Source organism: Ovis canadensis, chromosome 9 (assembly GCF_042477335.2).
Source record: "Ovis canadensis isolate MfBH-ARS-UI-01 breed Bighorn chromosome 9, ARS-UI_OviCan_v2, whole genome shotgun sequence".
NCBI classification, from domain to species: domain Eukaryota; kingdom Metazoa; phylum Chordata; class Mammalia; order Artiodactyla; family Bovidae; genus Ovis; species Ovis canadensis.
Genome location: NC_091253.1, coordinates 56890873 through 56912967, shown reverse-complemented (window position 1 = coordinate 56912967; position 22095 = coordinate 56890873). Strand labels below are relative to the sequence as shown.

At 43.5% G+C, this 22095-nt stretch overlaps 1 protein-coding gene across 8 annotated transcripts in view; it reads left to right on the top strand.

Moving 5' to 3' along the window:
- The window catches only part of NCOA2 (nuclear receptor coactivator 2), a 282199-nt gene that overhangs the window by 254623 nt on the left and 5481 nt on the right, over nucleotides 1-22095 (top strand). For all 8 annotated transcript variants that reach the window (XM_069600229.1, XM_069600226.1, XM_069600224.1 and 5 more), the window contains 8 exons: nucleotides 937-1152; nucleotides 4210-4339; nucleotides 12363-12528; nucleotides 15262-15540; nucleotides 16420-16497; nucleotides 18107-18344; nucleotides 20502-20679; nucleotides 21476-21674. In XM_069600229.1, coding sequence (XP_069456330.1) covers nucleotides 937-1152; nucleotides 4210-4339; nucleotides 12363-12528; nucleotides 15262-15540; nucleotides 16420-16497; nucleotides 18107-18344; nucleotides 20502-20679; nucleotides 21476-21674 — 1484 coding nt within the window. The remainder of the gene's footprint in view (nucleotides 1-936; nucleotides 1153-4209; nucleotides 4340-12362; nucleotides 12529-15261; nucleotides 15541-16419; nucleotides 16498-18106; nucleotides 18345-20501; nucleotides 20680-21475; nucleotides 21675-22095) is intronic.

Below are 22095 nucleotides of genomic sequence, written 5' to 3'. Positions count from 1 at the left end.
AAATATACCCTGTTTTCAGTTATTTATCATAATTAAAGTCAATGCAAGTCACATCTTTGAAAGCAGAACTGTTGCACATCCTTTATTAAACACTTCAGAATGAAGGGTCCTCATTTGGGGTTCTTCCCCTTTAGGATACCAAGTTTTAGCCCGTGTCTGGCCATCGCCAGCATCCTGGGGCCAGAGAGAGCAAGCACGTGATCTGCCGGCAGTGTGCGCTCCTCTCGCTGGTGTGTGTGGTTGAGCAGCTGTTACTATCTCAAGCGTAAGAGGATTTTTACAAATCTGTCCCTACCCAGTCTAGATTCGCATCACCAGAAACAAGGTGGTCCAGGCACGCTGAGGTGGCCGGCGCTTCCTTGCCGTGACCACAAAGAACCAGAGGGGAAAGATGCTCTCATTCTCCCGGCTTCCAAGGCTGTCTCAATCAGCTTTGAAGCTTAACAAATTGTAATGCTCAGAAAGGGATTTGTGATTTAAAGTCTGGCCAAGGCTTCGCGGGATATTCTCTGTGATTTGGGTTTAGAATTAGAAGATTGATTATCAGTTTTTACCTTGTTTCTCTTGGCCTCACCTCCCTTTTGGAAAGTAAAGCAATGACGTGTATATCAGCTAATGTGATTCACTTCCTGAGGAAGGAAGTTGGGGTTATCCACACACCACAGCACCTGTCTCTAAGTACATATGGGAACAACTTTAACAGCTTTTCCGAACTGTAAAGAGTGGCAAGTCTGTGTTGTGAAAAACTTCATAGTAATTGCCGGCTTGTGTTTCTTACCCAAGGCTCGCATCTGGCCCGGTGAGGGCGTGAGCTGTTGGGTTAACTGTGTATTAAGAACAACTGTCTGTCTCGTGTAGAATAAGAGCGTCTCGTGTTCCTGTGTGTTGACTATGTTTCCAGTCACCACACCTCTGTCTTCTCTGCCGCGCCTGTAGGCATGCTTGGCAGCAATGCTGCCCGGCCCACCATGCCGTCTGGGGAGTGGGCGCCCCAGAGTCCTGCCGTGAGGGTCACCTGTGCTGCTACCAGCAATGCCATGAGCCGGCCGATCCAAGGAGGTATGATTCGGAACCCAACAGCCAGCATCCCCATGAGACCCAACAGCCAGCCTGGCCAAAGACAGATGCTTCAACCTCAGGTCATGAATATGGGTAAGGTGGTTCCTGTACTCTTTGCTTTTCAATTTGATGCATTCTTAGAAGGAGAGAGGAACAGCTCCTTAAATTCTGTCAGGCTTGTCATTTGCGGTTTAGAGAATACCCCCCGCCACTGCTCCCCACTGCCCCGTGTCAGGCTATCATATGTGGGACTTTGCTGAAGATCTCTGCACAGGGCCATAGAATTGCAGGTTTTCCAGTAAAATAAGATAACTCACTACCTTTATGATGTTTCGTTTTTGTTTGAAACTATCCGATTTCAACTTTTGCAGGGAGTGGATTACACTGTAACACTAGAAATATCATATAGATGATATTTTAAAGAAGCATTTCAACAGTGCGGCAGTGTCCCTGACTCTGCATGGTCATCAGGACCTAAAAATGCAGATTTCTGGGCACCACCCTAGACTAGGTGGGGCACAGTGGTAAAGAGTCCACTGCCAAGGCAGGAGATGTAAGATACGCGAGTTCAATCCCTGGGTCAGGAAGATCCCCTGGAGAAGGAAATGGCAGTCCACTCCAGTATTCTCACCTGGAAAATCCCACAGACAGAGGAGCCTGGTGGGCTATAATCCATGGGGTCACAAAGAGTCAGACACGACTAAGCACAGCACATTTCACCCTAGACTGTTAAACAAGACTCTCCCAGGTCTTCACTGAAAGAGCAAGGTCTTATAGAGCAACTCAGAAAATATAAGGATCACTAGAATTCTGTTGGATACAGTTCACATGTTATTAAAATTAATGATCAGACGCATTGTTTGATACCATTTATATGAAATGTCCAAAACAAGTAAATCTGTAGATAAAGATTAGTGGGTTCCTAGGGCTGGGGCTTTGTGGGGAGAATGGAGAGTGACTCCTAATTATATCATGAGGTTTTTTGGGGGTGGGAGGATGAAAGCGTCCTAAAATTGATCATTGGGATGGTTATACAGCTCTGCAACTACACTAATAGACACTGAATCATACACTTTAGGTGAGCTAAGTATATAGTATGTCAGTTATATCTCAATAAATGATTTTTTTTTAACTTAATATAGCTCATTCTTGTTTCTTAATATTGACATACTAACCTTCCACTTGCCCGTTGCCATAATTCAGATAAGGTCATGTTTATGTACTTTTTCATATACTTAGATAGTGCAGAATGTTGTTATTATTTAGTCACTAAGTTGTGTCCAACTCTTTGCCACCCCATGGACTGTAGCCAGCCAGGCTCCTCATCCATGGGATTTCCCAGGCAAGCATACTGGAATGGGTGCCACTTCCTCCTCTAGGGGATGTTCCCGACCCAGGGATGGAACCTGCATCTCCTGCGTTATTGGCAGGCAGACTCACCACTGAGCCACGGGGGAAGCCCAGTGCAGGATGAGTAAGCGCCGAGTCACTACCGGAAAGGTGCCAGGACGGTTTTGACGTAATGATGCAGAATGGCCACCCCACCCTGGCATCGGCTTTCTCTTCTAGTTGTTCATTGCTCAGCACATGTTAGCTTACTGTTTCTGAGATGACATTCATGTTGCCTTTCTATGGAGAGTGTACTTCCAATTAATAATGCACGATTCCCGAGTGTAAATTCACGTAATTTGAGACTTGCATGAAAAATACTAAAAATGGCCAGATTTCCATGCAGAAATACGCTGGGAAATTTCTAAAATACTTAATTCATTCATTTAAAAAATCATCATAGTAAATCCTTTCTGTCCAGAAATTTCATTTATCCTCATCCTTCTTCGTGAATGACATATAGCTTTTGAGCTTGAAAAATGGCTCTATGAGCTTCATTGTGTAGCTGAATTGCTCTGATTTTTAATAAACTCATAAAAGCTGTGAACTCAACAGAAAACCTATTGTAATGGAAGACAAGTCCATAGACAGTGATAATAAAATCATTAAAGAGCTCATATCATGCATTAGCTTTAAACCTCTACAAAGAGTTTCTAAGAAAGAGCATGTCTGAGCTGTCTGAGCCCTCTTTCTACTCCTGTCTTACTAAGACCAGCACTTCACAAAATTATGTCCGGGACCTTGATGCCCTTTTAGGGGATCTGCAAGGCCAAAACTATTCTCATAATAATATAAAGATATTATTATTCTCTCATGGATATATAATAAAGTTGGCTTAAAAAAAAAATCTTATCTGTGTTGCAAATGAACAACTCATAGAAAAATAGGTCAGATTTGTGGTTACCAGAGGTAGGGGAGAGCAGAGAAAGGCAAGCTGGTTTAAAGGCACAAACTTCCATTGTAAGATAAGTTCTAGGGATGTAATGTATAACATGATCAATATAACTAACACTGCTGTATGTTATATATGAAAGTTGTTAGAGTAAATCCTCTTGAGAGTTCTCATCACAAGGAAAAGAATTTTTTTTCTTTTTTTTCATTTGTATCTACTTGAGATGATGGATGTTCACTAAATTTAATGTGATAATTATTTCATGATGTATGTAAGTCAGATCATGGTGCTATACACCTTAAATTCACATAATGCTGTATGTCAATTATGTCTCAATACTACTGGAAGAAAAGTCTTGTTTATAACATAGTAGATTTATTATGATGATTTTTAAATGAATTAAGAATCATTTTTTTCTATTTTCCAGTTTTAATTTTCAATACAGTAAATAGCAGTAAGATACATCCCACTTACACAAAAGCCTGTACATTAATAAGAGTATAAAAACTCCTTGGAGAAGGCCGTGGCAACCCACTCCAGTATTCTTGTCTGGAGAATCCCATGGACAGAGGAGCCTGGCAGGCTATAGTCCATGGGGTTGCACAGAGTCGGACACAACTGAAGTGACTTAGTGTAAAAATTCCTGAGTACAAGGGGTTTGGAACTGCTCATCTAGAGTCTCAAAGTGGGTGATTAGCCTTGCTGTTTATTGCCCTTTTGTTCTATTTCAGAACAAAAATTCTGTCTTATTATTTCCACCTAATTATTATTTTTTCTGTCAGCCAGGTATTTCTCTTTCTATTCCAAAACAGACGTTTCGCTAATTACAAGTTGTAAGATTCAGGGGTTGTTTTCTTCTCCCTTTTCAGGGCCATCTGAACTGGAGATGAACATGGGGGGCCCTCAGTATAGCCAACAGCAAGCACCTCCAAATCAGACCGCCCCCTGGCCTGAGAGCATTCTGCCAATAGACCAGGCACCGTTTGCCAGCCAGAACAGGTGAGCACTCAGGAGGTCCCAGAGAGCAGAGTTCATGAGTTCCAGGAGTTATCTCCACCCTAGGCCAGAAGTTAATCTTATCCTTTTAAACACTTGGTGCCTGATGCGTTTTCATGTATTCAAACTATATCACTTACTGGTCTGGGAGTGCAGGAGGTAAGAGAGGGAGTGGAATCCAAAAATCAGTTTGACTGAGCATATGCCTTCAAAGATGCTGCAGTTTAGTTGGAAAATAAAATATGTAGACTAATAACTAATATGAGCTAGCATGTACTGTAAATGGGGTGATCATTCAATTGGGGTGATTGGGGAAAGCTTCAGAGTTGATGAGAAGTGGTGTCGTTGGGACTTCCCTGGGGGTCCAGTGGTTAAGACTCCATACTTCCAATGCAGAGGGCACAAGTCCAATCCCTGGTCAGGGAACTAAGATCCCACATGCCACGCAGTGTGACCGAGAGATTTTAAAAAATGTAAAACAAAGGTATCATTTCAGTAGGCAGAGATGGCAGGAAGCCAGTTCATCTGGCAAAAGCAGATAATCAGAGGCCTAGAGGTTACAGAAGCAACACAATGTGTTTAGGGTAACAGAATAGTCTAGTTTTATGTTTCATATACTTTACCACATTAAAAAAAACAGTATCAGAAGATTTGACTGGAAGAGTAGATTAATAATGGAACAGATTTGTAGAGGGTCATAAATTCTAGACTCTGAAGCATTTGGCCTTTTTTCTTTAAGCTGTTGAAGTTTTTTGAAAAAGCAAGTGGTATATATGATCAAGTTTGATTGAGTTTTTTGATTCTGATTATTAGTCTAATCATTTTTGTTTCTGTGTAGGCAATCTTTTCTAATTGCTTTTGAAATATTTCTGTAACTGCTATACGGTAGTTTTACTGTAGTGTGTCTAGGTGTGAATTGATTTATTTATACTACTTGGTGTTTGGTATATCTTGTGCTTGTTTTTTTAAATCTGTCAATACATGTGTTTGATCAGTTCTAGAAATTTTAGCCATTATCTTTCTATACTGCCACACCTCCATTTTCTTTGTTCTTTCTTTCTGGGATTCTGGCAAGACACGTTAACTTTCTACGTTAGATTTTTTTAGAACTCATACCCTCCTTATTTCTTTATCCATCTTCCATTTTCCATCTGCTTGTCTCTCTGTACTACACTGAGGATAATTTATTCATATGTATATTTCATTAATTATCTCTTTAGCTATATTTGATCCAATTACATTCTTCATTCCAGAAGTTCTATTTGCCTTATTATTTTTCATGGTCTCTTATGGTTTGCTTATTTTTGATTCCACCTTTATGTCTTTAAACATGACATTCATCCTTTGTTTCGACATTTCTTGATTTGGGAGTTCCAGTATCTGGATTCTTTGCAGTTGTAAATCAGTGACTGACTCTTGCTTCTGGTGGCCCATTCCCCGAGTATTATGGCAGTTTTTCTAGTTACTTTCTAGTTATGGGAGTTCTAGTTACTGTTGGTATGAAATGAAACATCTGAGGTTAAGACTGAGGATACTTTTTCTTAGGAGAGAATTTACATTGGTCTCTGAAGGGATGAGGGTTTCCACTCACAGGTCTGCTCAGAGCAGCCCAGCACCACCACCACCACCCCTCCAACACACACACACACACAATCAGCTCTTTCTTGTGGCCTTGGCACAGCAAGCCCCGACTCTTCAGGATAAAATCCACCTGTCCCTGGGGCCTTAGGTGTTGCTCAAGTTTTAGTTCGAAGGTGGTTGTTCCATTATTCCCTGGAAAGACAACATCACAGTTGTGTTATATGCTAATCTCAGGGTTAGCAAAGCACTGGAAGCAAGTGTTTCGCAGTGACCCTGAGGCCTGTGTGATGGTGCTGCTCACCCAGTTGGGTGGGCACAGAGCCCCAAGGCAGGGAGATAATTCGCATACTAAGCAGGAGTCCGCATGGGCACATAAAGGATGCAGGCAGTGTGTTCTGGGAAGTAAACATTAGGAAACAAACTGGAGGAATTTGGTTTTGAGGCTCGCATGTAGAGAGTTCAGGTTGGAGGCTAGCGAGGACCTTGCTGCAGACTGAACTATTTTGTCCTTTGGAGGTTGTTCAAATCTAAAATTATAAAGTACTTTTATCAAATTCACTAATAATAAAAGCAGAGTTTCTGAAATTTCATAAGGGCAGAATATTTCCAGAGGTTCTTGTTTTTAAAAAAACAAACAGGTTTTAAAATGACCCCTACCCTGGGATGAAATGCTTTTGCCTAGCTCAGAATTGTGTTGTGGAGCCTGTTTTTGTTCTGTATCTTAAGAGAATGATGCAGGATTCAGGGCACTCAGTGAAGTTTAAAAAATAAAAATAGCATAAGATGAATATGAGCTTAGCAATAGGCTGGGTGAGAAAAAGCTGGGAACTAGTTATTTCACTGAAAGGAAAGACCAGGGCAACTGCTTAACAGCTGTCTAGGGAGATAAGAGAAGGTGCTCACCAGCTATATTCCATTCACTTAGTAGGAGAAACTAGTGTATTCAGACCCCCGGTGCCTGTGCACCACTTCCGGGGTCTCATTGGACAGCAGTTCTGAGTGGAGTCCAGGATTCTACGTCTCTGACAAGCTCCAAATGATGCTAGTGCCGCTGGTCCTCCACTATACTTCGCAGGGGAGAACATCAGAAGAACCACAGTCAGAGTGGCTCTTACTGGACTGGGTACCAAGGGCGGTGTGTGGCCTGCATCACTGGGTTTGCTTGGGAATAGAGCATCATATAAATAACCACTGTAGTCATCCTTAGAGGCGGTACTTTGTGAGGGACCTTCCAGCTCTTTAAGTCTGATTTCATGGTATCAGTGAGTATGTGCATTTTCTAAATCTGTTTATTTGGTTTGTTAAAAACATACCCATGTCCATGGAAACTTGCACATAGTAAAAGTAAACCCAACGCCTGAGAGCTGGTTTTGGATGAAATATCTAAGATTAGTTTCTAGGGGAAAACTAGGCCCAAAGTTAGGATTTTCACTGTTGCCCAAGTCGAGGAGGGTTCTGTTAAAACAAAAATGGGGACTTCCTGGCAGGCAAGTGGTTAGGACTCTGCGTTTCCATGGCAGGGGGGCATGGGATCAATCCCTGAACAGGGAACTAAGATCCCACAAGCCATGCAGGGAGGCCAAACAACAGCAACAACTAAAAAGCAAAAGAGGAGAAATCCAGAGTACATGCTGAAGCCAATTACAGAGTCAGCTGTTCGGTGTGCTGGGGGCATTTCTGTGACTCTGCTCTGACCCTGTTCTCATATTGTTGGTGTTACTGTCAGTTTTCTTTGTATAAGAACTCTGTGGATAGAACAGAACATTTTTACCATTTTTAAAGTTATTTCAGCTTTTCTAGCCACTTAACTCCTCTTCTTTTATTTTAAATAATTCAGTTAGAAGAAATTTATGACCAAATTTATAGTAGTCTTATTGTCATAGAAATCCAGAGATGATGGACAACAAGGGTTCCAACCACATCTCTCTTTTTAAATAAAAGAAAAGCAGTTTTTTTTAATCCCCCTTGTAAGTATTAATATCACCGTTAATATTATATTTTTGCTGCCTATTTAGGAATAGATTTTTTAATGTTTCATGAACCCAGCATTAGTTTATATATACACATTTCAAAAAGAGAGTAGTTTAGCCCTTAAATTTCTAACATATTCACACCCTCGTTTATTTATAATTTTATTTCCATTGGCTGTCATTTCATTGTGGTTTTTTTTTTCCTTTTATTCATCTGGCAGGTAAAAGATGTTTAAAATATAGCCCCAAATGTATAGGTGATTTTTTTATAATTTCTGTTGGATGTATGTAAAAGTGAACAGTAGCTGCCTTTCATGAAAGACTTTCTTTCACATTAAGTTCAGAATTTCTGAGTTATTTGATGTTCTTTTGTTTGTAATGTGTCTAAGAGTAAAGTTTTCGTGGTTGACTATTAATTTCTCATCATATAGTAGCTGCTACTTTTTTGCAAAATTTTGAAAATAGAAGTAAAAAGTGATGATAATGTTCCAATTTCTCAAACAATAGCTCAGAATTTGTCTTTTTCCCCTTATCACCATCTTTAATGTCCTGGTAGTCTATAAATAAATAAAAGTATAGATTTCAAGAAATAAGGTTTTTTATCATATGACATCCCTTATATGTAGAATCTAAAAAGACATGATACAAATGAATTTATTTACAAAACAGAAAGAGACTCACAGACTTAGAGAACAAACTTATGGTTGTTGGGGCGGGGAGGATAGTTAGGGAGTTTGGGATGAACATGTATATATTTAAAATGGATAACCAACAAGTACCTATACAGGGAACTCTGCTCAATGTTATTTGGCATCCTAGATGGGAGGGGCGGTTGAGGGAGATAAATATGTATGGCTGAGTCTCTTTGCTGTCCACCTGAAATTATCAAAACATCATTAATAGACTATACTCAAATAGAATATAAATTTTTTTTAAAAAAAAGAAAGATTTTTATTGATGATGGACCTGTCTTCTGCCAGCTCATTCCTTACTACTTTGCCAACCTGGGGCTTCTGTGTGTTCTTCCGTTTATTCCTCTGAATTTCATCCTTGTCTTAATACTATATTTGTCAGCCACCATCTAGATTGTAACTATATTTATAATTGCCCAAAATGTAAGAAAAAATTTTCTCCATCATATTGGCAGTCATTTATAAAGGTGAAATTGAAAGTCCAGATCACTGTTTTTTCTATAAGCCAAACATATTACGATGTTTCTCAAAGAAGTGTTGTAACTCATGGTATGCCCAAATTTATGATACCAAGCCACAATGCAATATATTTTTATGAACATAAAAATGCATTTTTCTGAGCATAAGGTATGATAACCTGGCTAGATCAAGAACCTTTTATTTTCACCAACTGGGAACTTGCTGAACTTACACATTTTGGATACCAAGCCAACAAAGAGACTAAAGATGCTCACCAGGCAGAGTTGAGGTTTGTAAGTAAATGCTGGCATCAAGTCAGCAGAGCACTGTGAGTGGTCCTGGAGTCGAGAGCAGAGTGGGCATGGCCAGGGGTGACTGGAGGAGACACGCTCAGCCTGGAGGGGAAGGATCACGGATGGAGAAGAGGGTGGGAAACATAGAATGGGAAGCCTTGGCATTATGGTGGGTATACAGCATCTTCCGGGAAAAGGCCGGTTGCCCAGGGCAGCGGGGACCCACAGGGGAGCCATGGGCTCTACTCCACACTGGGACAGGTTAGGCTTTACTGAAGTGTGTGTGTCCACCACCACCAGCGCCCTGCCCCAGGGCCTGGGATTTTGTGAGTCAGCTCAGTAATGGGAAAAGGAACCAAGCAACATCGTATCAGGAGAATCAGAGAGAGACTGAGCAGGACAGTATCCCCAAGGCCCCAGCTCAAGTTAAAGAGGGCTTTGACCAAAGTAGGAATCTAGGTCATGCATTAGCTTAACTTTCTTAATTAGAAAAAGAAAAGGAAATCATGAAACCAAAAAATAGGTTATTTTATTATGTAGGAAATCACTTAGATGCCAATAAATGTTTGCAGTAGTGTTTTGTTTTTTTTTTTTTCCTCTGGAAGCATCGGGATGTGCCCTCCCTGGGGTGGAGTTGTCTCCCGTAGTACCGGACAGGGTCTCCTCTTCCAGCTGACGCCGGCAGATGCATAAAGGGCACCTGCCTTCCCACAGAGCTCCTGCAGCCTCACTCCACTTAAGAGGGACTCGATTTCATAGTAGAGACCTGAGGTGGGGGCTCTGGCTGTGTGGGGATTTAAAGCTTGTGAAGAAACAGAAGTTGAAAATTATGAATTAAAGCTCGAGAAAGAAAATATTAACTAGCATCTTTGGGGAATGGGTCTCAGGCCTAAGAGAAGGTGGTAAATAGCATCCACCCTTGGCTGACTTGAGCTCTTTTTTCATGAAATGTACCACATCTGAATGCTGGTCATTCCTCTCTGGGGAATTTCCTCTGCTCTTTGCTTCCGTGACATGCAGCGCTGTGGTTTTTCTCCTCCTTGTCGCCACTGTTCTGATCTGCTCCTTCCTCCCACTCCCTAAGTGTAGAGTAATCTGATCACAGTTGTGTTTAGAAAGTTAATTCTGGGAGCATGTGGAAGCAGGAAGGGCCCAGTCTATTCGGGTGCTTGACGTCTTCCTGAGAAGTGAGGCCCTGGCTGCAAGGCCTCTTATGGAACCTCTCAGGTCATGGGACGTGAGCTCGGAGAGCCAAGGACTACAAGCACACAGTTTCATGAAGGGCACACTTACTGGGTGATTTTCTTCACAAATGACTGGGGCTAATGAAGAGGGAAGATCATTTCTAAGTGCACTGGGTTAGAACTGTTTGAAACTAACTATTGGTGTAAATCCTCAGCATTTCAGGATTCTAGGCCAAAATGGCACAGAACTAGCTTTAGAAAACATGGCGTGTCATCCCTATGTGAATCTATCATCACTTAAGAATGAGGGTGCTGTGCTTAGTCATTCAGTCATTTCCCACTCTGTGACCCAATGGACTGTAGCCCGCCAGGCTCCTCTGTCCATGGGGATTCTCAAAGCAAGAATACTGGAGTGGTAGCCATTCCTTCCTCGAGGGGATCTTCCCAACACAGGGATCGAACCCAGGTCTTCCATATTGCAGGTGGAATCTTTACCATCTGAGCCACCAGGGAAGGCCATGAATACTGGAGTGGGTAGCCTATTCCTTCTCCAGGGGATCTTCCCTACCCAGGAATCAAACTGGGGTCTCCTGCCTTGCAGGCAGATTCTTTACCAGCTGAGCTACCAGGAAGCCCTAAGAATAAGGGTGCTTACTTGTAAACTTCATTCTCTACAAAACATCAGTACCATCTTAGTACCTCTAAGAGGACAAATTAGAGGATCATTTCCCCTTTCAATATTTGAGTAACTCAGAAACTCTTTTTAACTCCCCGAGGTTGTCAGTTAATTTAAATCACAGGACTTTATTATACCGTTGAATTTGGACTGTAGTGTTACAGTTTTATCGCCTAAAATATACAACAGACGTAATCTGCAAGTTCATGGTCGACTTTTCGTGACTAACTTGGTAGCCTGACAGCCACACTTCTTGAGGATTTTCATAAATGTTTACAAATCCCACTTATGCATGACGGAGAAATATCCTATTAGTCCAGCCAAGTGCAGTCTAATGGCAGCTGAGTTCAAAAAAATTAATGGAGCTTTCATGCTCACTGTGTCCCTCAGATGGGTCATTCAAGCCTTGTGAGAAATGAAACTATGTAATCAGTTAGTCTTTCCTGCTAAAATCCCAGAAACTCCTTGGACTGCTTCAGGGCAAGGCAAATATATGAGTACCCACGCTTGAAGCGTCATCGTGGATTCGTGGGAACACAGTTGTCACCCCGGCCGGTGGGGAATCCCCACTCTGTAGTGTTGCCTGTCTCTTCTCCACCGCAGAGTCTGACAAGCCCTCCAAGCCTCAGCTTTGCCAGTTTTAGAGCAGGAGCAATGAAAACAACGATCATAACATCCAGTGCCTTAATGTGTGTCTCACCTGTCTCTGCTGTTGTTGTTCAGTCGCTCAGTTGTATCTGACTCTTTGCAACCCCATGGGCTTTAACTCACCAGGCTCCTGCTGAGTTACGTCCCTAGGGATTCTCCAAGCAAGAGAAAACTGGAGTGGATTGCCATTTCCTCTCCAGGGGATCTCCCCCACCTCGGGATCAAACCCAGATCTCCTCCTGCATTGGCAGGTGGATTCTTAACCACTGAGCCACCAGGGAAGCCCCCTATCTCTGTTCAGTTCAGTTCAGTTTAGTCGCTCAGTCGTGTCCGACTCTTTGTGACCCCATGAATCGCGGCTATCTCTGTTAGGCACTAAATAACACGTATCTGTTATGTGGGGGTTGTTGTTTGTGTCTGACTGGTACTGTATTTTACTACTTTTGTTATTAAGGAGGGAAAAAAATGTTCTCTAATCAACTCACTGTTCTGTGGGCATGAGATGAAGTTTGTCTCTTTACAGGCAGCCATTTGGCAGCTCTCCCGACGACTTGCTGTGTCCACATCCCGCAGCAGAGTCTCCGAGTGATGAAGGCGCCCTCCTGGACCAGCTGTACCTGGCCTTGAGGAACTTCGATGGCCTGGAGGAGATCGACAGAGCCCTGGGGATACCCGAGCTCGTCAGCCAGGTGGGTGCACTGCGAGGCTGGTGGAGGCCAAGCTCACAGGGACACACAGATGTCTGTTCTCTCCTGCTTGCACATAAACGGCAGTCAGCTTTTTAGAACGTGCCCTTCCCTCCTGTCTCCGGTCTCCTGTCACCCCTTCTCCTTGTTACTCCCAAATCAACTTTTGCCCCAGAATGGAAACGACCAAGAATTAATTTTACCTGTAATTTGAATTTATTGGGCCAAAAGGCATAAACTCAAGTCCAGGTCACTTGACTATGGCAGAGAGGAACACACAAGGAGCAGAGAGGCCAGGAACAGACCACTGCTGTCTCAGATCTAGAACCTTCCATCTCAAAACCAGTATCCTTCATCTTATATCTGTGAGCTAGTGATAGGAAGCTACTTGTGCTAAAACAAGTTGCATATAAGTTAGCAGAAGTCACTTTAAAGGTGAAGTTAGCCGATCTTCACGGGCTTATATTGCTTCCCCCGCTCCCCATGCCCTTCTCCAGGGGATCTTCCCAACCCAGGGATCGAACCCAGATCTCCCGCATTACAGGCAGATTCTTTATCGTCTGAGCCACCAGGGAAACCTGTATAGTTGATTTAGTTTGTGACATAAAGTCATTTAAGAGTACTTTATAGCAACAATACAATAACCTAACAGAGTCTCATGAAATAACTTGGAGGAGTTTTCTCAGTCTGGCTACGCAGCCCAATTGATGTGAAGCAGGCATCCTGTTTTCCCGTAGAAAGATCACAGGCTCCCTGCTGTCGTCTTCTTTTCTCATCATGAATCATCTTTATTTCTTACTGCTAAGAAGCACCTTCCAGGGTCTGATCTGCTTCCTGGACGTATGAGGTGTTGTGAGGGTCTGTGAGAAGGGTGGTGCCGAGTCATGGGAGACTTTCTCTGAAGCATTAAAACTAGTCTTGTCATAATCCCCACATTCAGCAGACAGAAGTGGGAGTTAAGACTTGTCAATTCATACTGAGAACAGCAGAATGGAAAGAGATGACTTGAGGTTGCATGACATAACCTGAATAAATCAAGAGAGGAAAATGGAGTTGAAATATTTCCTGTGTGGCTGGTTTGCTTTGCCTTTAGTGCTGGTGAGAATTTAGCATTCAGCATTGTTATCCCTGAGTTTCGTCTAAGTGACATTTAAAGATGTGATTCTTGGGGTTGCTGCATGACTCAAGCATTGTTTTTGTCAAAACTGGTATCATTTCATCATCATTTAATATCTCCAGTCTTCTTTTTTTTTAATTTGTGTTTCTATGTTGTCTCATCAAATCCATCCTTATAATGCATATTACCTGAATTATAGAAATAATGATTACTAGGTGAAGTTGGGGAAATGTAGAACACAAATGGGCTTTATTTGTAGTCATCAGAGTTGTGTGTTTTCTTTAAAAATGGAAATTACTTAAACTTTTTCTCTTTTAAAGATGGGCCAGTACTTCAAGATCTGAGATAGTTTTGTGGATATACTTAGAGCAGTAATCAACAGTGAATGGTTCCCATGAGTGGGCTCCACATTTTTTAAACTATTATGTACAAGAGGATGGGCCCAGTTCTCACGGTTAAACTTGATCTAAGGGCAGGATTCTGGGTGGCCCCAGGCCAGCTCTCACATGGATAGACTAGCTTAAGGAAAACCAAGGATGTTACTGTGGTTAAAGCATACCTGAGAGATGATTTTGCAGTTGGGTCCTTCCCTCCTCTATGTTGGGAGGTTCATAGCAGAAGGAAGAAAGAATGAGCCAAGTGCACCCTCCGGATTTGCAGTCATTCTAGGGCCACCTGGGCTGAAGGTGTCGCCCCTGGGAAATTCTGGATTTTTCTGTACCCACTCCATTCTGAGCCAGATAGATGGAGTAGCTCTAAGAAGTCAAGAAGGACGAACACATTAGATACATCTAGTTGGAAATAAGATGGTGGGACTTCCCTGGGGGTCCAGCAGTTAAGAATCCACCTTCCAATGCAGGGGGACGTGGGTTTGATCCCGGGTCAGGAACCTAAGATCTCACATGCCACAGGGCAACTAACCCTTTGTGCCACACCTAGAGAAGCCCCTGCACTACAACAAAGACCCAACACAGCCAAAAAAAAGGGAAGAAGATGGTGGCAGAATGTGGACCGTGTAGGGAATTCTGATGACCACAGAGAACAGTCAGATACGGGCAGTGTGTCACATTGGTGAGCGGCTCAGGTCTTAAATCACAGACTCGACTGGAACCTACTCCTTACCTGCCAGACAGGCTTGCTGCAGTTTACCGCACATCTCCAAGTCTCAGTTTAACTATCTGCAAAATGGGAATAATAGCGGTGGGCACACCGACACTGCTGACCCCAGCCAGGTATCAAGGCAATTGTCTACTTGAAGTGAATAAGCAGTCAGAACGCTGAACACACCTGGGGGACATGTGCATTTTCAGGTTCAGCTTAGTCAGATTGGTGGTGTGAGTAGGAGGCTTTCTGTACTTATGACCACTTCCCCCTTCCCTGGGAAGAAGGGTTGCTGGGAGTCAGGCCTGAACCCTGCTTCCTGCCTCAAGTAACTGGATCTTTTGAACAAAGAGGCGTTTTCTACGAAGACAAGTGGAGGCAGGGTAGAAGTACCTTTGTGCCATAAGTACAACAGCAGAAGCTTCAGAGACAGGGCAGTGAGAGGAAGGTCTTATGTTCACTCTGCGGTTTCTGCTGGTTTTATTTATGTGTTGGTCACCTGGGGGCTTTCTCTTCAGAGCCAAGGTGTGGACCCGGAGCAGTTCTCCAGTCAGGATTCCAGCCTCATGCTAGAGCAGAAGACCCCCGTGTTCCCGCAGCAGTATGCGTCTCAGGCGCAGGTGGCCCAGGGCAGCTACACGCCCATGCAGGATCCAAGCTTCCACACCATGGGACAGCGGCCCAGTTACGCCACCCTCCGCATGCAGCCCCGGCCTGGCCTCAGGCCCACGGGCCTTGTGCAGAGCCAGCCCAACCAGCTGAGGCTTCAACTGCAGCATCGCCTCCAAGCACAGCAGGTGTGTTCCTGGCTACTACCCAGAAAGTCGGGGTGGGGGGACACAGTGAAGGTGGATGTGAGATGGCACAGGAATGGGGGTTCCTTTTGGGGGCTTAAGTCTCATTCTGTCCTAAGACATTGAAGATGTTGCCATGATCGTACAGCTTTCCTGCTCATTTCTGCTTTCTTCCTTCCCTTCTTTCTTGCTCCTCTGCTGACTCCACTCCAGCCAGAGCAGCTCTCCTCTGATTTCCTAGCTTGGTGATTTACTGATGGGCTAACCTTGAGTTCTCCAAGCCTCAGTGTTTACATCTATAAAATGGGGCTATTAACAGTCTAGGGCTCTTTGTATGGGTTGACAGGACCCAGCATAGTTTCTGGCCCCAAGTGAGTACCCAGGACACCAGGAGCCCCTGCCATGAGTCCTATATTGTGATCAAAATCATGGCTTTTAGCAGACTGGTGGAGAGGGGTGGTACGTTAAAGAGTAGCTCTTTTGCTCAAGAAAGTATGTTCTCACTGAAACAAGCCTGGACAGATTTCTGTCATACAGTAAATAACAGTATTGTGGACTTTAAAAATCTCCCCTCATTTTTTTCCCTCTGCTTTTTTCCTTAGTCTTCCTCTTGGCCTCCTCTTCTGATCATTCTACTCTTTTTCTCCCATGCAAACAGTGTACTTTCCAAACTGTCCAAAATAACTTCTCAGCTACAAGCAATGGGAAGCATCACTTGATAACTAGCTTTACAAGGGTATCCAGCTACACACCATGTGGTTTCAATATCCAGCAGCATGTGGATGTTGGGTTTGGGGGCTGGGGAAGGTTTCTTGAGGTGGGAATTTGAAGTAAAATAAATTCTGTTTAAAATACTGATGATTCCCATGTATATGCATTTAGAATCGCCAGCCGCTTATGAATCAAATCAGCAATGTTTCAAATGTGAACTTGACTCTGAGGCCTGGAGTACCCACACAGGTAAGGGGCAGACAAGCTGTCAGCTTTCACTGTACCCACTTAACCTGTCTCATCATGTCTTCCTCCTTGATATCCTATGTAAAGTAACTTAGAAGGCCATACATAGATCTAGACCCACACGATGGAGGTCGTGCCATTTGCTTATTGGTCTCGTCTGTTGCCTTTGTGATTCCCTCCCCGTCACTGCCATTTTTATTGCCCATACGGTCAGCTACCATTATTCACACTGTGTGTTCAGTACTGGGTTTCCCTGATGGCTGAGTATGTAAAGAACCTGCCTGCAATGCAGGAGACCACAGGGGATGCGGGTTCAGTCCCTGGGTCAGGAAGATCCCCTAGAGGAGGAAATGGCAAGACACTCCAGTATTCTTACCTGGAGAATCACATGGACAGAGGAACCTGGGATACAATCCACAGGGTCACAAAGAGTTGGACTGACTAAGCAAGCAAGCAAAGTTACTACCAACACTGAATTGGCAAATAGTGAACCGTTGCTTCTAGGAGAAATAAAGTGTTCGGTTTCTTTGAGCCTCTTGTCACATTTTCATCAGTCAGTCCATGTGTGTTTCTGTTTGAGGACGCCTTTTGTAGTATATATTGTTGATTCATTAACATCAAACTCAAAGCCAACGGCACCATAACTCACGCCTGAATGAAGCTCATCTAACTTAGTTTCCCCCATAAGGCACATCAGCCTCCTGGACTTGTTTAGGACACTAGATAGCCCTTCAGCACTAGTCTCAGGAACCATTTTAAACAGCAGAGTCACTGATGAAAAGCACAGCAGTGTGAAAAACGTGGAACTAAGGAGTCCACAAGAAGGACACTTGTCTGCAGTGTGAGAGCTGAAACGAGAACTGATGTCACCTCGTTTCAGCCGTGGGTAGGAATGTGCGTGTTGGGCTTCTCACACTTTTTGCTGTTCCACACGCATCCATAAATGACGATGGTGCTGTGAGTATTGGTTCTGGGGTGACAAGTACATGTTAGTACCGAATCCGTGAATAATGAAGTCAGCTGTGTACAGCCAAGATCCATAACCAGCCTGTCCCCCTCACTGACAGCAAGCACGGTACCCCTTCCCTCATCCATCCTTCCCATCCACCCTCCATCCTGGCCTCTGTCACCCTCCTCTCCTTACGCAACTCCCTTTCTTTCTGCCTCCGTTCAGCCTTTTCTCAAGTGCTTGAAAGCCACCTTTCGGCAAAGTGACTTGGTGTCTCTTTAGACTTGAATGTCCCTTAATGAGCCTCTAAACTGCCATCTTCAAGGTTTCCGTACAGAGTCTTCTTACAGACAGGACTGATGTTATCTTGGGGTCCTGTAATTAATGGTGTCTTCTCACAGTGAGTCTCCAGTTTATTGATAGTCACACTGAACTGACCCACATCAGTCATTGCGAGGGTTCTGAATCCTCACTGTGTGTACAGAACTCAGGGCTCACATTCTCCACCGCCAGTTGTTCAGCTCTAAAATGTTCTCTCTTTATTTTCCAAATAATGTTGCATGAGCCTGTACCCTCTGTTATCCTGTTTCTAACATGTGGTTTCTTTTTTGATCTGTGCCCACCCCCACGTCTTCCTCCGTTTATTGCCCGCCCCCATTCCAGGCACCTATTAATGCCCAGATGCTGGCCCAGAGACAGAGGGAAATCCTGAACCAACATCTTCGGCAAAGACAGATGCATCATCAGCAGCAGCAGGTTCAGCAGCGAACCCTGATGATGCGAGGGCAGGGGCTGAACATGACGCCCAGCGTGGTGGCTCCCAGTGGCGTGCCAGCAACCATGAGCAACCCCCGGCTCCCCCAGGCAAATGCACAGCAGTTTCCATTCCCTCCAAACTACGGTATGGGACCTAGACCCCCACCACCTTTCACCAGTCCTTTCTTCCCAGGGTCCCCTCACCGTCCGGGGTCACAGCTCTTTGTGTGGATTCCAGATGAACCTGGCTAACCAGGGGATGCTAGGAAACCCGCAAGGGCAGCTGCGGCTCATCAGGAGTCCCCGGGTCCAGTGCAGTGTCTTCCCATCTCTCAGCTCAGCCACTACCCTGTCTCCAAGCACAGGTCTTACTTTAAGAATAACCAGACTAGGTGGGCATGCCTGGAGTGCCAGTCGTGTGCATAAGCTTGTATGCATGTCTGTGTTTACGTCCATGTCTGTAAACACAGGTGCGTGTGCATATACTTGTACTTGAAAAGCTCTGAGTCTGCTTAGACAAACTGATAGATATAAAATGTTGAAAGACGTATATCCTTTTAAGTGTTACAGACCTTCTATGACTTTATAAAAATAAAGGCTTCCCTGGTGGCTCAGATGACAAAGAATCTGCCTGCAATACAGGAGGACCCAGGTTTGATGCCAGGATAGGGAAGATACTGGAGAAAGGATACTCCAGTATTCTTGCCTGGGAAATCACATGGACAGAGGAGCCTGGCAGGCTACAGTCCATAGGGTCGCAGAGAGTTGGATACAACTAAGCGACTAACACTTCCACTTTCAATATTACACCAAATCTTTAATGAATTGATAATTCTTCATAAGTGCCTTACAGAAACCACAGTGGACTAGCTCTTCATTTTCTTTGTATTGATTTATTGTTTAATGTCAATCTTAAGAAACAAGCATGCTGTGTCATAAACATTAATATTTGTGTACATGTCATATTCGGTTAATAATTGAATTATTGATAAAAGTTAAGTGCTTACATCAAGGTTAACATTCAAAGTGACTCTCCCCATCTCCTACCAGAGTTCTCTAAAAACAACTACTCAGTCTTTGTGGTGCTTGAACCTCACATCTCCTATTTCTTTAAAGACACAGAAGGATAACGTGCAGCTTTTTTCCTGTGTGATCTTAAGTTTTTCTTTCATAGCTTATTAAAGTAGTCATTAAATATGCATGTTTTACAGATCTTTTAGGCAAAAATGGGATTACCTTAATGTCATCCCTGAAATTTTCTAAAAAGCTGCCTCCTTTGTTTCCCAACTCTTCCTCTCTTTCTTTTTTTGATGATTTAAGAAAGTCTGCTCGAAGTTCTTTCTTTCCTTTTAATGTAAACACCATTTGCCTCTAAACTGAACAAGCAGCTTACATGGAGTTTGTTTTTCTTTTTCTTGTTAATCTTATATAGTGCAAAAGTATCCCAAATACTTGTATAGTGTACAAGTAATTTTATATAGTGTATAAGTAATCTTAATCTATAATCTATAAAAGTATCCTTTATGAATACACAGCAAGCTAATCATGAATGCACTTACTTTTTTAAATTTTGTATTTTTTAGCCATACCATGTGACTTATAGAATCCCAGTTCCCTCACTGGGGATTGAACCCAGGCCCTTGACAGTAAAAGTGGAGACTCCTAGCCACTGGACTGCCAGGGAATTCTCATGGTCACTTATTTTTAAAAACATAGCTATCTCATCATACAATAACTTAATAAAAAAATATTCAAGTGTGTTGACTTTTTATAGAGAGCCAAACTTTAACCCAGTTTAATCCAATTGTAATGACACATAAACATTGGAAGACTGTTTCCAGTCAAAGAGAAATACATAGATTTGACCCATTCTTGATTTGCAAGGGATATGGGGCAAGAATGGTATTTTCTTTATCTTTAGTCTCAATGGTTAATATATCTCCTGGGCACGCCTCTAATTACCATAGAGAACCACGGTATGGAGACTTTTTCTTCATGCATTTTATCCCAACTTGGAATCTTTTTTAAATGTGTATAATTTACCAGCACAGGATAGGGTATTTGAAAGTAATTTTCTTTTTTTAAGAAACTTGTTTTTATTTGAAGGATAAGTGCTTTGCAATATTGTTTTGATTTCTGCCATACCTCAACATGAGTTAGCGATAGATGTATGTCCCCTCCCTCTTGAACCTCCCTCATGAAAGTAATTTTCTTTGTGTAGTTGATTTGAATGTTCTCTTTTGTCCCCTGCCCCTATGATAAAACTAACAGTCTCCATGGGATTTCTATTCTGTCTTTTAAGGAATAAGTCAGCAGCCTGACCCTGGCTTCACTGGAGCCGCCGCACCCCAGAGCCCTCTGATATCACCCCGGCTGGCGCACACCCAGAGCCCCATGCTGCAGCAGTCCCAGGCAAACCCAGCCTACCAGGCCTCCTCGGACATGAACGGGTGGGCGCAGGGGAGCATGGGTGCAAACAGGTATGCCACTTGGCTGTGTCTTTTTGAAACAATCACCAGGCAGTCTTTCTATAGCCCACCTGTCTCTCTTCTGGATAGTTCTTCTTTGTTCAAGCAAACAGTACCAAGTAAACCTCTGAATAATAAGCCAATCTGCCTTTCCTAGGGCAGAAGTTAGCAGAATTTACCAAACCCTAGCTTAATATTTTTGCCTTGGGAGTAAAAGGAACCCCGCCCCACCCCCACCGCAAGAAGGTAGCACCCCCAATGTATGCGAGCAAGTGCTGTGGAAGGCAGTGGCCTGGAAGCCACCTTCTTACCATGTGTACATATTCAGTTGCTTCATTCATGTCCAGCTTTTTGCAACACTATAGCACAGCAGGCTCCTCTGTCCATGGGATTCTTCAGGCAAGAATACTAGAGTGGGTTGCCATGCCATCCTCCAGGGGATCGTCCCAACCCAGGGACTGAACCCGCATCGCAGGCACGTTCTTTATCACTAATGCCACCTGGGAAGCCCACCCCCCGTCGGTGCAGGTAATAAAAGCAAACAGAATCCTTGTCTGGTGCAGACATGAGAGTGCAAAGTGTCCCTGCAGACTTTGTCCACCACCCCAAAACGGGGATGCTGGGGACAGGCCAGAACGCAGTGACCCCTGCAGCTTGGCTGAGCCCTTCCCCTGCTGTCTCTGATCTCACCATCTCCTGGCCATCACCCTATGCCCCACTCCCCGGGTCCTCTCAGCCTAGGTTTATTCATCCTGCCTCCCTGTTTGCCCAAGGGCTCTAACATTTTAATTTTTCACTGTGTTTCTAGCATGTTCTCGCAACAGTCCCCTCCACACTTCGCACAGCAGGCAAACACCAGCATGTACAACAACAATATGAACATCAATGTATCCATGGCAACCAACACAGGCGGGATGAGCAACATGAACCAGATGACCGGACAGATCAGCATGACCTCAGTGACCTCCGTGCCTACGTCAGGGCTGTCCTCCATGGGTCCCGAGCAGGTGAGCACCCCAAGGAGAAACCACCCTCAGTTTCCTGATTGCAACTTTTTGACTGTTTCTGCTATTAAATGAGTCTTTCCATGTGCTTAACATCTGCCATCAACTCCCACATTTATTTTGAAGAGTGTTTTTTCACCTTAGCATCACTAGTGTTAGTGCAATTAACAGAAATACTTGATGATGAAATACAAAAGGATCCCTGACAGCTCAAAGATCTTTTAAAATATTTCTTAACTTTCTTGTCTTCTAAATTTTTATCTTATTTGAAGGATTTTGCAATATCAAAAAATGAGCGTCAAAAAATGGAGTGATGAAATGCACTTTCTTAAATAATTATATTTGGGGATTTTCAAGAACTGATGTTTTTTTCTCCTAAACATAAAACCAGGTGAAGGGAGCTCCCTGGCAATCCAGTGGCTAG